Source organism: Eriocheir sinensis, chromosome 15 (assembly GCF_024679095.1).
Source record: "Eriocheir sinensis breed Jianghai 21 chromosome 15, ASM2467909v1, whole genome shotgun sequence".
Taxonomy (NCBI): Eukaryota; Metazoa; Arthropoda; class Malacostraca; order Decapoda; family Varunidae; genus Eriocheir; species Eriocheir sinensis.
Window position 1 is genome coordinate 2,036,406 of NC_066523.1, and position 15,628 is coordinate 2,052,033.

A 15,628-nucleotide genomic window follows, 5' to 3' on the forward strand; every position below is an offset into this window, starting at 1 on the left:
AAGAGTGTATGTGTGTGTGTGTGTGTGTGTGTGTGTGTGTGTGTGTGTGTGTGTGTGTGTGTGTGTGTGTGTGTGTGTGTGTGTGTTATGGTACGGAATTGTATGGGACTAGATGGGAAGGAAAGGAAAAGAATAAAGAGGAAGAAGAAGGAAGGTGGAATAGGAAGGAAGAGAGAAGAGGGGAAGAGGAGGAAGAGGAAGAGGAGGAGGAGAGAGGAAGAGGGAAGAGAAGTGGAGAAGACGGGAATCAAAGGGATAAAAGGGAGGAGGAAGAAAGGGGGGGATAGGAAGGAGGGGAGAAGAGAGGAAGAGGAGGAAGGAATAGAGGGGGAAAGAGACGGAGGAGGAGGAGGAGGAGGAGGAGGAGGAAGAATGGGTATGTGGTATGTGGTATTAAAACAACGGAGGGGTACTTTCTCTCTCTCAAAGTACATTAATTACTCTTTTATATAAATTTAACCAAAAAATAATTAGACAAAAAATGATCTTGTAATAATAATAATAATAATAATAATAATAATAATAATAATAATAATAATAATAATAATAATAATAATTTGAACTTTATTTAATTTTGTTGTTCTTCTATTTTTTGGTTCTTCTTCTTCTTCTTATTATTATTTTTCTTCTTCTTCTTCTTCTTCCTTCTTCTTTCTCCTCCTTCTGGTTTCTCTTCTTCTCTTAACACTGTCATCACCATCATCATCGTCATTACTACTATTATTATCATTATTATTATTATTATTATTATTATTATTATTATTATTATCATCATCATCATTACTATTATTACATTTGACAAAACACACACACACACACACACACACACACACACACACACACACAAAACACAACAACAAGCCCCTTGAAAAAAAAAAAATTCTCTCTCTCTCTCTCTCTCTCTCTCGGTTAGGAACAAACACCTTATAACATAATGATTGTTGTGGTTTTTTTGTTAATTTGAACACGTCTTGTGCTAGCAAACTCCCGCCCCCCCCCCTCCGACCCCCCTCCTTTGCTCTACCCCCCTCGCCCCTCCCCACTTTCGCCTCCCTTCCCTTTTTTGACCCCTTTGTATACTCCCTCCCTTATATCCATTTCGGAGGTGGGGTGGCAAGGAGGTATATTGGAGATGGGAGAGTGTGGAGGGGGGAGTGAGGGGGGGGGGATGAGCTAGGTTGAAACGGGGGAGGTTTTTGGAGGGGATGTGTCGTGGGGGAGGTGGAGGAACGGGAGATGGGTAGGCGAGGGGGAGAAGAGGGGAGGAGGGGAGGCAGATGTGTGAGGGGAGCAAAGAGGGGGATGGGGGTGGTATGAGAAGGGAAGAGGAAGAGGAGAGGAGGGGGAGAGGGAGGGGAGACAGATGTGTGGGGGGCGAAGGGGGGGAGAGGGGTGGTATGAGAAGGGAAGAGGAAGGGGAGAGGAGGGGGGAAAGGGAGGGGAGACAGATGTGTGGGGGAGCGAAGAGGGGGAGGGGGATGGTATGATAACGGGAGAGGAAGGAGAGGAGGGGAGAGGAAGGGAGACGTGTGGGGGCGAAGAGGGGAAGGGGGGTAGGAGAAGGGGAGAGGAAGGGGAGAGGAGGGGGGAGAGGAAGGAGACAGATGTGTGGGGAGCAAGAGGGGGAAGGGGGGTATGAGAAGGGAAGAAGGGGAGAGGAGGGGAGAGGGAGGAAACAGATGTGTGGGGGCGAAAGAGGGGAGGGGGGTATGATAAGGAGAGGAAGGGGAGAGGAGGGGGAAGGGAGGGAGACATGTATGGGGAGCAGAAGAGGGGAAAGGGGGTATGAGAAGGGGAAAGGAGGAGGGGGAGAGGAGGGGAGACAGATGTGTGGGGAGCAAAGAGGGGGAAGGGGGTAAGGAGAAGGAAGAGGAGAGGAGGGAGAGGAGGGAGACAGATGTGTGGGGAAGAAGAGGGGAGGAGGATGGTATGAACAGGAGGGAGAGGAAGGGGAGAGGAGGGGGAAAAGGGAGGGAGACATGTGGGGAAAGAAGAGGAGGGAGGGGTAAGGAGAAGGGGGAGGAGGAAGGGAGAAGGGAGAGGAGAGGGAGGGAGGGAGACAGATGTGGGGGGAAGAGGGGAGGGGGGAGGAGAAGGGGAGAGGAGGGGAGGGAGGGAGACATGTGGGGAAGGAAGAGGGGAGGGGGGTATGAGAAGGGGGAGGAGGAGGGAGGAGGTGGTAAGGGGGAGGGGAGACATGTGTGGGGGGGGCGAAGATGGGGAGGGAGGAGGTGGTAAGGGGGAGGGGAGACAGATGTGAGATGAGGGGGTGAAGGGGGGGAGGGGGGAAGGGAGGAAAGGGGGGGGGGCTGGTTTTTTACAAAGGGGGCGGGTCTCCTTCACTGAAGGAATATATATATAACAACAGATGGAGGAGGAGAAGGAAGAGGAGGAGGAGGAGGAGGGGAGGAAGAGAGGAGGAGGAGGAGGAGGAGGAGGAAGGAAGTGTAGGGGAGTGGGGAGGGGATATTCCTCTTCCTTCCTTCCTTCTTTCCTTCCCTCGTCTCTCTCCCTTTCTTCCTTCCTTCCTTCTTTCACTTCTCTTTTCCTTCCTTTCTCTCGTCTTTCCTCCAATTCTCCCTTCCTTCCTCTCTTCCTTCCTCTCTTCCTCCTTCTTCCTTCCATTGCTTTCCTCCTCCGTCTGTCTGTCTGTCTGTCTGTCTGTCACTCAATATAAAACAGATTTCCCCACACACAGACAGACAGACAGACAGACAGACAGACAGACAGACAGACGGACAGACAGACATTATTTATTATTCTCTAAGTTCATTATTAAGTTCAAACACCGCGATGTAAGTTTGTTTTTCTCTTCTTTTCTTTTCTTTCTCTATGTACACTTTTATTTATTTACATTATTATATTTTATTTATTTTCTGTCGATTTTCGTGTTTTATTTTTATTTTCTTATTTTTCGTTCACTTTCATTTTTATTTTTCATTCGATTTTCTTGTATTTTTATTTTCTTGGTTTTATTTTGTTTATTTTCGTTTATTTTTATTTTTTCTCTCGTTTTTTCCACTTTATTTTTATTTTCGTTTAATTTTCTTTTAGTTTTTTTTTATTTTCTTGGTTTTATTTTGTTTATTTTCGTTTGTTTTTGAATTTTTGTCTCGTTTTTTTCCACTTTATTTTAGTTTCCGTTCAATTTTTCTTTTATTTTTCGTTCAATTTTCTTTAATTTTTCTTCTTTTTCTTTTTCTTCTTTTCATTTATTTCTATTTTACGTCTTTTTTCATTCATTTATTATTTTTTCTTCGTCTTTTTTCATCCATTCATTATTTTTTTTCTCGTCTTTTGTTTTCATTCACTTTATTTTTCTTCACTTTTCTTTTTTCTTTTTCATTTTTTTTCGTTAATGTTTCGACGAAGTTTTTTTTTCTTGTTGTTTTCGGTCACTTTTATTTTTTCTTTATTTCTGGTTATTGTTTTTTTTTATCGTTCGTCTTAATTTCCAAAGCGAGTCTCTCTCTCTCTCTCTCTCTCTCTCTCTCTCTCTCTCTCTCTCTCTGTGTGTGTGTGTGTGTGTGTGTGTGTGTGTGTGTGTGTGTGTGTGTGTGTGTGTGTGTGTTATGGCACGGGTTTGCATGGGACTAGATTTTTTTTATGGCTTTGTAATTAAAAAATATCATTATTATTATTATTATTATTATTATTATTATTGTTGTTGTTGTTGCTGGTTGTTGTTTTTCTTCAGTATCTTCCTCTAGTGACACACACACACACACACACACACACACACACACACACACAGCTTTTTTTTTTCCTTCTTCTTCTTCTTCTTTCTTTCTTTCTTTCTTTCTTTCTTCTTCTTCTTCTTCTTCTTCTTTTCCGACTAACTTTTGCGACTAGTTTATTTTTTTCTTCTTTTTATTTTACTTCTTCTTCTTCTTCTTCTTCTTCTTCTTCTTCTTCTTCTTCTTCTTCTTCTTCTTCTTCTTCTCCTTCTTCTTCTTCTTCTTCTTCTTCTTCTTTCCCCTTTACCCACAAACTCATCACTGGCCATATACTTCTTCTTCTCCTTCTTCTTTCTCCTTTTTTTTTCCATTGCCTCAAATCTTAAATCACCGTGACCTTTTCCTTATATGACCTTTTTGTTGACCTTTTTTCTCATATTACCGTGACCTTTTTTCTGTATGACCTTTTTCTTCTTATATCACCGTGACCTTTTTGCTAATTGACCTTTTTTTTATATCATCGTGACCTTTTTTTCTGTATCACCTTTTCTTGACCTTTTTCTTCTTATATCACCGTGACCTTGTTCCATATGACCTTTTTTCTTATATCACCGTGACCTTTTTTCTATATGACCTTTTTTGACCTTTTTCTGATATCACCGTGACCTTTTTTCTATGGTCACACACACGCTGGTCACTATGGCCCCGGAAGTCTCACAGAGGGGTCCCGCACTTCACCATTATAAAGACTTCTCTATATACATCATCATCACGAATTTCACCATTTATAGAGTTTAGTTTAGCTTCACGCACCGGGCTGTTTCACTCTCTCTCTCTCTCTCTCTCTTCTTTCCCTTCTCCTTCTCCTATCTTCCTTTTTTATCGTTTATTTTATTTCTTTCATTTCTTCTTATCTTCTTATTTCAATGTTCTCTCTCTCTCTCTCTCTCTCTCTCTCTCTCTCTCTCTCTCACGCCTCGCCGCTTCACCACCGGGTAGTCACAGGGGCCTCTCTCACCCCGGGGGCTCCAGGGTAACGCCACCCCAGGGGGAACGCATAACCACTCTCCCTTAGGCTTAGTTCAGGGGCAGAGCCAGTGGTAACCCAGGGGGGGCATTGGGTGCTGTGCCCCCTGTACCGCCGCCCCAGGTCACTGTCACCCCGGGGGAACGCTTCCATGCCGCAGCGAGCGCCCAGCAAGATGGCGCCTCTGTACACCACTTCCCTGCGCCATCACGGGGTTGGTCACGTCTCCGCCTTCAGCTCAGGATTCTCATCGTCCAGGGGGTCCTCACGGGGGGCTGAGGGGCGGTAAGGGGGGCGGGGTGGGGGCGAGCCTCCTGCCCATGGCGCCGAGCAGGTGCAGCAGCGCCCCGGTCCTCCACTAGTCGCTGGAGGTGGAGGACAGCTCGGAGGGCGTGCCGGGGTACTGGGAGGAGGGGTTCGAGGGCGGGTGGGCGTACGGGGGGTGCCCCAGCCCGCCCCCAGCGCCCCCCCCGCCCTCCTCCATGTACTGCGGCAGGTGCAGGTGCGCCGCCAGCCCCGCCTCGGCCTCCAGCCCGTAGCCGTGCATCTGCGGGGGGAGGAGCGTTAGGGCGGCCACTGACGGGCCGGTACTCATGCTGGTACTCATGTACTGATACACACATACAATGATACAGAAATACTGATTTATATATAGATATATATATATAGATATATATATAGATATATATATATATATATATATATATATATATATATATATATATATATATTGGCTAACATTGGTGCTTGTACGCATTCAATGGTACAGAAATATTAGTACACAAACACAACTTACTATATGTATATATATATATATATATATATATATATATATATATATATATATATATATATATATATATATATATATATAAAAGCATAGATAGCTAGATAAATAGATAGAGGTAGATAGGAAGATAGATATACAGACAGATAGACAGATACAGAGGCGGTGGCTGAGTGGTCAGCGTGCGGGCGCGGCGTCCACGGGTTCGCGTCCCGACTGTCGCCACAAGCTGGAAGTGTTTCGTCCACCGCCGAGTGGCCGCAGACCACCCACGGCTGCCCTGAAGACCACGCCTGTCAACCCACACTCAGGATTCTCTCCAAAAGAGGATCTAAGATGAGATCCTGGGGCAGCATGAGCCATGCAAGATGGCGCCACTACAAACACTTGCCTGCGCCATAACGGGCTGGGGCCGGCCACCAGGCCCACCAAAAAGGCCTGCTGCAACCATAGGCGGCAACGTAAAAAAAAAAAATGGAAGAAAGAACAGAAGAAAGAATATACAAAAAGAAAAAACGAAAGCAGAGATAGGAGGAAAGAAGAGGAGGAAAGGAAAAGAAGGAGGAGAAAGAGAAGAAAGAGAAAGAGCAGTAACAGGAAGAAGAGAGGAAGGAAGGAAGGAAGGAAGAAGGCAAGAAGGGAGACACAGAGGAAAGACTGGTGGTGGTGGTGGTGGTGGTGGTAGTAGTAGTTGTAATTGTTGTTGTTGTTGCTGTTGTTGTTTCGCTCACTCTTCCCTCATTAATAGCTCATCACTTCTCTCCCTTCCTCCCTCCTTACACTAATTCACTCCCTTCCCTCCCTCCCTTCTCCCTTTCTCTCACCCTTCACTCCATTTCTCCCTTCGTCCAACCCTTCCCTCCCTCCTCCTCTCCCTTCCCTTCCTTGTTCTTCCACTGTCATTCTCCCTTTCCTTTCCTTTCCATCTCTCTCTCTCTCTCTCTCTATCAATTAGTTAGATGAGAGAGGAGAGAGAGAGAGAGAGAGAGAGAGAGAGAGAGAGAGAGAGAGAGAGAGAGAGAGAGAGAGAGAGAGAGAGAGAGAGAGAGAGAGAGAGAGAGAGAATACGAAATGCAGCAACTGACTTACATTTTATATTTTTTTACGAATATTTTTTTAACGAGAATCAAAAGTTGGCGATAATTACGCGTGGATTATTTTTATTTATTTATTTTTATTTTTTATTTTTTATTTATCAATGTGTGTGTGTGTGTATGTGTGTGTGTGTGTGTGTGTGTGTGTGTGTGTGTGTGTGTGTGTGTGTGTGTGTGTGTGTGTGTGTGTCAGTTACTTAGTCAGTCAATTAATCAGTCAGTCAGTCAGTCAGTCAATAAGTCTGTCAGCCAGTCAGTCAGTCAGAGAATGAGTGAGTGAGTAAGTGAGTGAGTGAGTGAATGAGTCAGTCAGTCAGTCAGTCAGTCAGTCAGTCAGTCATTCTTGTATTCTCTCTCTCTCTCTCTCTCTCTCTCTAATCTCCTAAATGGTTTACGATTCCGTTTCAATACTTTTTTTTACTCTTCTGAAAAACAATTCTATTTTTATTCAATTATCTCTCTCTCTCTCTCTCTCTGTGTGTGTATGAATTTGTTTCTCTGTCTCTTTCTCTCTCCGATTCTCTCCTCCTCCTCTTCTTCTTCTTCTTCTTCTTCTTCTTTTTCTTCTTCTTCTTCTTCTTCTTCTTCTTCTTCTTCTTCATCTTCTTCTTCTTCTTCTTCTTCTCCTCCTTCTCTTCTTCTTCTTCTTCTTCTTCATCTTCTTCTTCTTCTTCTTCTTCTTTTCTTCTTCATCCTCCTCCTCCTCCTCCTAATCCTTCTTAAGTGCCAATATGTGGGTTTCGATTCCCTTGTAACATTAATACACAGAATCTAATCCCTTATAGACAGATTCCGATCCCTTATTGCCTCCCTCCCCCCCCCTTTATCACTTCCTCCCTCCTCTTCCTCCTCCTCCTCCTTCGCCCCTTCCGGAGGTCAGGTCATCTTCGCATCATTGGGCAGGAAGGGAGGAAGAAGGGAGGAAGAAGGGAGGGAGAGGAAGGAAAGTGAAGGGAGAGGAAGGAAAGGGAAAGGGAGGAAGAAGGGGAGATGGGAAGGAAGGGAGGAAGAAGGGGGAGAGGAGGGCGAATATAGGAAAGGAGGAAATGGAAAATAGAGAAGAGATGAGAGGAAGGAAGAAAGGAGGGGAATAGGAAGAGAAAAGGAGAGAGAAAGGGAGAACGGGAGGAAGAGAAAGAAGGGGAGGAGAAAGGAAGAAAGAAAGAAGGGATGGAAAAGGGAGGAAGGAAGGAAGGAAGAAAGGAAGGAAGGAAGGAGGAGAAAGAGGAGAGGAAGATGGAGGGAAAGAGAGGAGAGAAAAGAATAAAGAGAAGGGAAAAGGGAGAGAAAAAGGAGGAGAAAAGAGAAGAAGGGAGAGAGAAGGAAGGGAAGGAAGGGGAGGAAAAAAAAAAGAGAGAGAGAGAGAGAGAGAGAGAGAGAGAGAGAGAGAGAGAGAGAGAGAGAGAGAGAGAGAGAGAGAGAGAGAGAGTTCTAGACCACAACTCAAGAAAATATGAAAGTGATGGAGAGAGGGAGAGAGGGAGGGAGAGAAGGAGGGAGGGAGGGAGAGGGAGGGAGAGAAGGAGTGAGGGAGGGAGAGAAAAAATGAGATGGAGTAATCAGACGAAGTGGTGAGGGGGGGGGAGGTAATGAGGTTAGGAGGAGGAGGAGGAGGAGAGGAGGAGGAGGAGAAGAGGAGGAAAATGGAGGTAAAGCCACATGAATGAGTAAAAGGGGAGAGAGAGAGAGAGAGAGAGAGAGAGAGAGAGAGAGAGAGAGAGAGAGAGAGAGAGAGAGAGAGAGAGAGAGAGAGAGAGAGAGAGAGAGAGAGAGAGAGCGATATTGTTACTTGCTATTACTTTTCTTATAAAATTTCGTCTTCTTCCTCCTCCTCCTCCTCCTCCTCCTTCCCCTCCTCCTCTTCCTCCTCTTCCCTTCTTTTACCTACTCTTTTCTTTCTCTCACCTTCCCCCACTTGCCTCCTCCTTCTCCTTCTCCTTCTCCTCCTCCTCCTCCTCCTCCTCCCTCTCTCTCCCTCTCTCTCTCTCTCACTTTCATATTTTTTTTGATAATAAATCACCCGAACTTATGAAGAGATTATATTCAGCATTTGTAAGAACACGCCCAGAATGCGCCGTTCAGTTCTGGTCACCGAATTCTATCAAAGATCAAGTCTTGCTAGAAAGGATACAGCGACGAGCAACCAAACAAATTCCAGCGCTCCGAAACTTGACGTATGACGAGCGTTTAAAGCGTTTAGATATGTTTTCCTTAAAAAAGCGAAGGATAAAAGGGGACTTAATCGAAGTGTTCAAAATCCTTAATAGATTCGAAAACATTAACCCAGAAAGTCTATTTCAGAGAGACACCAACACAATAACACGCAGCAACGGTATGAAGTTAAAGGGAACTAGATGTAACACATTGGCGCACAGAAGGTATTTCAATAATAGAGTCGTCGATCACTGGAATAGACTCCCACCGTCAGTAGTTAGCGCGCAGAGTATCAATAGCTTCAAGTCTTCATTGGATAAGTACTTCAGGGATATAAGATTTTACTGACCCTTTTCGTATGTTTCAGGCACACTGCAGCACGGCGCCAACCTGACAACTTAATAATTCCCCCACAGCTTAGGTCACCAGTAGCGTAAGTTAAGGGTAGTAATTTCTATTTCTCTTTATTAAAATTTCCATGTCCCTTTCTTCCTTAAAGGCACATGGTGTTCTCTTCTAACTGTTTCCTGCCGGCACGTTGCTGGAGGGAGAGGTGGGTGGGGAGGAGCCTTCATCTGTTCTGTCCTGTCCACCACACGTAGATCACAAGTAGTAGCGGCAGTAAACAGACACCCTCGCCATGGCCCGACAGGTCTTCTGGTGTCTGTTCTTCCTATGTATTCCTATGTATTCCTCTTCCTCCTTTTTCCTCCTTTTTTCTTTCTCTCACCTTCCCCCACTTGCCTCCCCCCCACTATCCCTCTTCCTCCTCCTCCTCCTCCTCTCACATTGCAAAGCTCCCAGTATCGGTTAGGGAGGAAGAGGATAACCAACAAACGAACATACAAAAAAATGAAAAAGAAAAACGGAAAAAAATAAATATAGTGAGAGATGAATTGAAAGAGCGAACAAACGTACGAACAAACAAACAACAACAACAACAACAACAACAATAACAGAGTGATGGAACGAAGAGATTAAGAGAGAGAGAGAGAGAGAGAGAGAGAGAGAGAGAGAGAGAGAGAGAGAGAGAGAGAGAGAGAGAGAGAGAGAAAAAATCATCATAAAAGTGAAAAACAAAAAAAAGAGAGAAAGAGAAAATAGAAGATAAGGAGAAAAAAGGAGGTAGGCCAAGAGGAAGAGAGAGGAGGGGGGGGAGAGGGGAGAGAAAAAGGGGGGTAGGGGGAGGAGGGGGGAGGGGGGGGCAGGCACTCCGAGACACGTGACCCGCCGCCCGTCAATTATAATTTGCCATTTGTGTGACAAGTGACTCGATGGGGGTAGGGGGGGGGGAGGGGGGCGGGGGAAAGGGGGCTAGTGGGGGGAAGGGGGCTAATGGGGGAAGGGGGCTATTGGGGAGGGGGACTTGTGGGGGGAGGGGACCAGGGGGGGCTGAATACCTCCCCCCTCTTCCTCTTCCTCTTTCTTCTCTCTCTTCTTCCCTTCTTTCCTTTCCCTTCCTCACCCATTCATTCCCTTCTCTCTCTCTCTCTCTCTCTCTCTCTCTCTTACAAAAATGAAAATACAATACTCTATTACTATATATCACACGACAATATACGCCTTGTTAATGCTGTATATTGCATTACGCGACATTATACAGCAGTAGCGAGCCGTATTTTATTGTGTAATATATTAACGGAGTATTGTATTTATTTATTTTGTAAGACATGTACGATGCCATAGATAGCCCTTATATAGTTGTTGTGACGAGGGATTTGGTCTCATAAAGTGTCGAGCCGTTTGGATAAAAAAGGAAAGAAAGGAAAAGAAGAAGAAAAAGAAGAAAAAGAAAAGGAAGAAGAAAAAGAAGAAAAAGAAGAAAAGAAAGGAAAAGAAGTAAAAGAAGAAGAAAAAGAAGAAAAGGAAGAAGAAAAAGAGGAAGAAGAGAAATAAATTAAAAGAGAGAGAGAGAGAGAGAGAGAGAGAGAGAGAGAGAGAGAGAGAGAGAGAGAGAGAGAGAGAGAGAGATCATCCTCTTTTCTCTCTCTCTCTGATCTCATGAGGAACAGATGTGAATCCTTGACCAGCCCTCTCTCTCTCTCTGTAATTTGACTGGACGCAAAATCTATCTTTTTATTTTTTTTGAGAGAGAGAGAGAGAGAGAGAGAGAGAGAGAGAGAGAGAGAGAGAGAGAGAGAGAGAGAGAGAGAGAGAGAGAGAGAGAGAGAGAGAGAGAGAGAGAGAGAGAGAGAGCAGATACAGATGATATACATGTATAATACCGCTTCCACTCCTCCTCCTCCTCCTCCTCCTCCTCTTCCTCCTCCTCCTCCTCCTTCTTCCTTCTCTTCCCTCTTTGCAGCCATTATCTCCCTGCCCTTCATCCTCCTTTTCCCCTCCTCCTCCTCCTCCTCCTCCTCTTCCTTCTCTTCCTCCTCCTCCTCCATTGCCTAATCTCCTCCTCCCTCACTTCACCGACCCCCAGAGGCAACTCCTCCACCCACACAAAAGCCTCCTCCTCCTCCTCCTCCTCTTCCTCCTCTTCCTCCTCCTCCTCCTCCTCCTCTTCTCTTTCTTATCTCATACTCGAAATGCTGTTCTTTTTTCTTCCTTCCTCCTCCTCCTCCTCCTCCTCCTCCTCCTCCTATTATCTTGTACCCGAAAACCATATCATCCCTCCTTCTCCCCCTCTTTACACATCCTCCTCCTCCTCCTCCTCCTCCTCCTCCCCCTCCTCCGCCTCTTCCTCCTCCTCCTCCTCCTCCTCTTCCTTTTGTTAGCGGATTACGAATTGAATTTTGGTATTAGTGCGCAAACATTAGAGAGAGAGAGAGAGAGAGAGAGAGAGAGAGAGAGAGAGAGAGAGAGAGAGAGAGAGAGAGAGAGAGAGAGAGAGAGAGAGAGAGAGAGAGAGAGAGAGAGAGGAGAGAGAGAGAGAGAGAGAGAGAGAGAGAGAGAGAGAGAGAGAGAGAGAGAAGGGGGAGGGGGAGGTCATCACTTGGTGTTGTTAAGGTTATCACTGTGTTCTTTTTTATTATTTTAGAAGAGAAAGAGAAGAAAAAAAAGAAAGAAGAAAGAGAGAAAGAAAGGAGGAAAAAGAGAAGAGAAATGGTGTCGGAGGAAGGAAGGAAGAAGGAAAAGGAAGAAGAAAGGAGGAGAAGGAGAGAAGAAGGAAAGAAGGAAAAAAAAAGAGAAAGAAAAAAATAAAAGAAAGAAAAAAGAAAGAAATGATAGAAGTAATGAAAGAAGAACGGCGAGAGAGAGAGAGAGAGAGAGAGAGAGAGAGAGAGAGAGAGAGAGAGAGAGAGAGAGAGAGAGAGAGAGAGAGCATTACCTTGTTCGCTATTGTTGTTGTTGTTGTTGTTGTTGTTACTCTCATGCGTCTTTTGTGTGTTTGTTTGTTTATTTACTTAAGCCGGAGAGAGGATGAGAGGGAGGGAGGGAGGGAGGAGGAAGGAAGAAAGAAGGAAGGAAAGAATTTAGGATTAGTGCAAAGAAGAGAGAGAGAGAGAAGGAGAGAGGAAGAGAGAGAGAGAGAGAGAGAGAGAGAGAATAATAAAAGAGAGATAAAGAAGAGAGAGAGAGAGAAAAGAAGAGAGAGAGAGAGAGAGAGAGAGAGAGAGAGAGAGAGAGAGAGAGAGAGAGAGAGAGAGAGAGAGAGAGAGAGAGAGAGAGAGAGAGAGAGAGAGAGAGAGAGAGAGAGAGAGAGAGAGAGAGAGAGAGAGAGAGAGAGAGAGAGAGAGAGAGAGAGAGAGAGAGAGAGAGAGAGAGAGAGAGAGAGAGACTCACTCACTCACTCACTCAACCTGTTCCGCCTATGAGAGATATGAATTACTAATGAGTCTAGGGAGGGAGGGAGAGGGAGGGAGGGAGGGAGGGAATAAGGGAGGAATAGTTGTGGCAGAGGGAGAGAGAAAGGGAGGATAAAAGACAGAGAGGAATGAAAAGAAGGGGCAAGGAGAGAGAGAGAGAGAGAGAGAGAGAGAGAGAGAGAGAGAGAGAGAGAGAGAGAGAGAGAGTTTTGTTTGTTATTGGTGTTTTCTTCTTCTTCTTCTTCTTCTTCTTCTTCTTCTTCTTCGTTTTATTATTATTATTATTATTATTATTATTATTATTATTATTATTATTATTATTGTCACAGTTAGTTAAGTTGAGGTATTACAATCTCAGTCGCGAAAAGTCATATATCAAGAATCAACAAAACAAATGTCCGCGCCCTAAAAAACGGACCTTAAAAGACAAAATCACTAAACTATTATCAAGAAAGAGTTTGAAGTGTTGGATTGTCATAGTTAGTTGAGTCGACACGTTACAATCTCAATCGTAAAAAGTTATATAAGAAAATCTACAAAACCAACTGTCCGCGCCTTCAAAAACATACAAAAGAAGACAAAATCGCTATATTATTAACAAGAAAGAGTTTGAAGTGTTGGATTGTCACAGTTAGTTAAGTCGACCAACAAAACCAACTGTCCGCGCCTTGAAAAACGAACCAAAAAAGACAAAATCGCTATGCTATCAAGAAAGAGTTTGAAGTGTTGGATTGTCACAGTTAAGGCGACGTATTACAATCTGAGTCATAAAAAAAGTCATATAAGAAAATCAACAAAACCAACTGTCCGCGCCTTGAAAAACGAACCAAAAAAGACAAAATCGCTAAACTATTAACAAGAAAGAGTTTGAAGTGTTGGATTGTCACAGTTAAGGCGACGTATTACAATCTGAGTCATAAAAAAAGTCATATAAGAAAATCAACAAAACCAACTGTCCGCGCCCTGAAAAACGGCTCAAAACAGACAAAATCGACCACATTACTATTATTAAGAGAGTCAGTGTTGGATAGTCGCAGTTAGTTAAGTCGACACGTTACAAACTGAAGTCGTAAAAAGTCTCATAAGAAAATCAACAAAACCAACTGTCCGCGCCCTGAAAAACGGCTCAAAACAGACAAAATCGATCATATTATTATTATTAAGAGAGTCAGTGTTGGATAGTCGCAGTTAGTTAAGTCGACGCGTTACAAACTCAGTCGTAAAAAGTCTCATAAGAAAATCAACAAAACCAAATCACCAAAGCCTTGAAAAACGGCTCAGAAAAGACAGACCAGCCGCAAAAAGTGTTGATGAAGACTTATACGGCGTACCAAACTGACCCTCTCACTAACTCACTAACTAACCTCTCTCTCTTCTGCAGACGTCCCTCCCCTCACAGCAAGCTACATGATGCACTAACTCTTCTTTCTCTCTTGCGTTACGCCCTTCCTTTACTCCAAGCGTCTCTCTCACTAACTCACTAACTCACTAACTAGCTAACCTCTCTCTCTTCTACAGACGTCCCTCCCCTCACAGCAAGCTACATGATGCACTAACTCTTCTTTCTCTCTTGCCTTACGCCCTTCCTCTACTCCAAGCGTCTCTCTCACTAACTCAACTAACTCACTAACTAACTAACCTCTCTCTTCTGCAGACGTCCCTCTCCTCAACCCTTCAAACTCCCTTGCCTAACTAAGCGTCTCATTAACTAACTAACTAATTCACTAACTAACTGTCTATGGTCCAAATTAACGGTCAGACATCATTACAGACATCGATATAGGAGTTTTTTTCTTTCTTTGTTTACTTTTTGTCAGTCTCGTATATATATATATCCTCACAGACACTTCGGCTAGGACAAGTATTTCCCAAGGCTCTTTTTCCCTCTCTCCTTCTCTCCCTCCTCCTCCTTATCTTTCTCCTTCTTCCCTTGCTTTTATCTCTTTCTTTCTTTCTTTCTTTTTTTCTCCTCCTCCTCCTCTTTCTACTTCTTCCTTCCTCGGTGTCCCTGTCTTCTGTTTTTTCTCCTCTTCTTCCTCCTCCTCCTCCTTCTTCTTCTTTTTCCTTGCTGTTTTTCTTTCCGCAACTCTTATTTTCTTCCTTCTTCCTTCTTTTTCTATTTTTTCTTCTCCTCTTCCTTATTCTCCTCAGCGTTCTCTCCTCCTCCTCTTCCTCCTCCTCCACACTGTACAAACCTCCGCGCTCTCCACATCCAATCCTCCTCCTCCTCCTCCTCTTCCTCCTCATTCCTCAACTACACTGTCCACTCCTCCTCCTCCTCCTCCACGCTGTCCACACCCAATCCTCCTCCTCCTCCTCCTAGCCAATCCGCCGCCCCCGCCGCGCCGCCCAGCCAATGAGCGCCGCGTGTATGTCTCCCAGGCGGCGCGGCGGCCAATCAGCAGCGCCGGCAAGGGTGTGAGCGGCCAATGGGAGCGCGGCTTTGGCGGTGGTGGTGGTGGTGATGGTGGTGATGAAGAAGGGGTTGTAATGTAGTGGTGTTGAATGGTGATGAAGAATAGTGAAGGGGGACGTGGTGGTGGTGGTGGTGATGGTGGTGATAGTGGTGGTGGTGAAGAAGGGGTTGTAATGTAGTGGTGTTGAATGGTGATGAAGAATAGTGAAGGGGACGTGGTGGTGATGGTGGTGGTGGTGGTGATTGTGGTGGTGATGAAGAAGGGGTTGTAATGTAGTGGTGTTGAATGGTGATGAAGAATAGTGAAGGGGACGTGGTGGTGATGGTGGTGGTGGTGGTGGTGGTGAGTCTGAAGTGGGTAAGGGAGGAGATGAATGGTGGAGGTGATGAAGGTGGTGGTGGTGGTGGTGGTGGAGGTGGTGGTGGTGGTGGTGGTGGAGGTGGAGGAGGAGATAAGGCGATAAATGGACAGGGAGTGGAGAAGTACAAAGAGATGACCAGGAGGAGGAGAAGGAGGAGGAGGAGGAGGAGGAGGAGGAAGACATGGAAATAGGGAAGAGCAGGAGAGATAAATCCTATTTCCTTATAACAAGACTACCTGCTTAGTGGCCTGGAAGAGGAGGAGGAGGAGGAGGAGGAAGAGGAGGAGGAGGAGGAGGAGGAGGAGGAGGAGGAGGAGGAGGAGGAGGAGGAGGAGAAGAGCACATATATACGAATG

The 15,628-nt window shown here is 45.0% G+C and overlaps 1 protein-coding gene across 5 annotated transcripts in view; it reads right to left on the reverse strand.

Moving 5' to 3' along the window:
* Positions 1–3,806: 3,806 nt before the first annotated feature.
* Positions 3,807–15,628, reverse strand: part of LOC126998766 (insulin gene enhancer protein ISL-1-like) — a 154,421-nt gene continuing 142,599 nt past the window's right edge. For all 5 annotated transcript variants that reach the window (XM_050860791.1, XM_050860792.1, XM_050860789.1 and 2 more), the window contains exon 9: positions 3,807–5,251. In XM_050860791.1, coding sequence (XP_050716748.1) covers positions 5,063–5,251 — 189 coding nt within the window. In that variant the 3' untranslated portion in view covers positions 3,807–5,062. The remainder of the gene's footprint in view (positions 5,252–15,628) is intronic.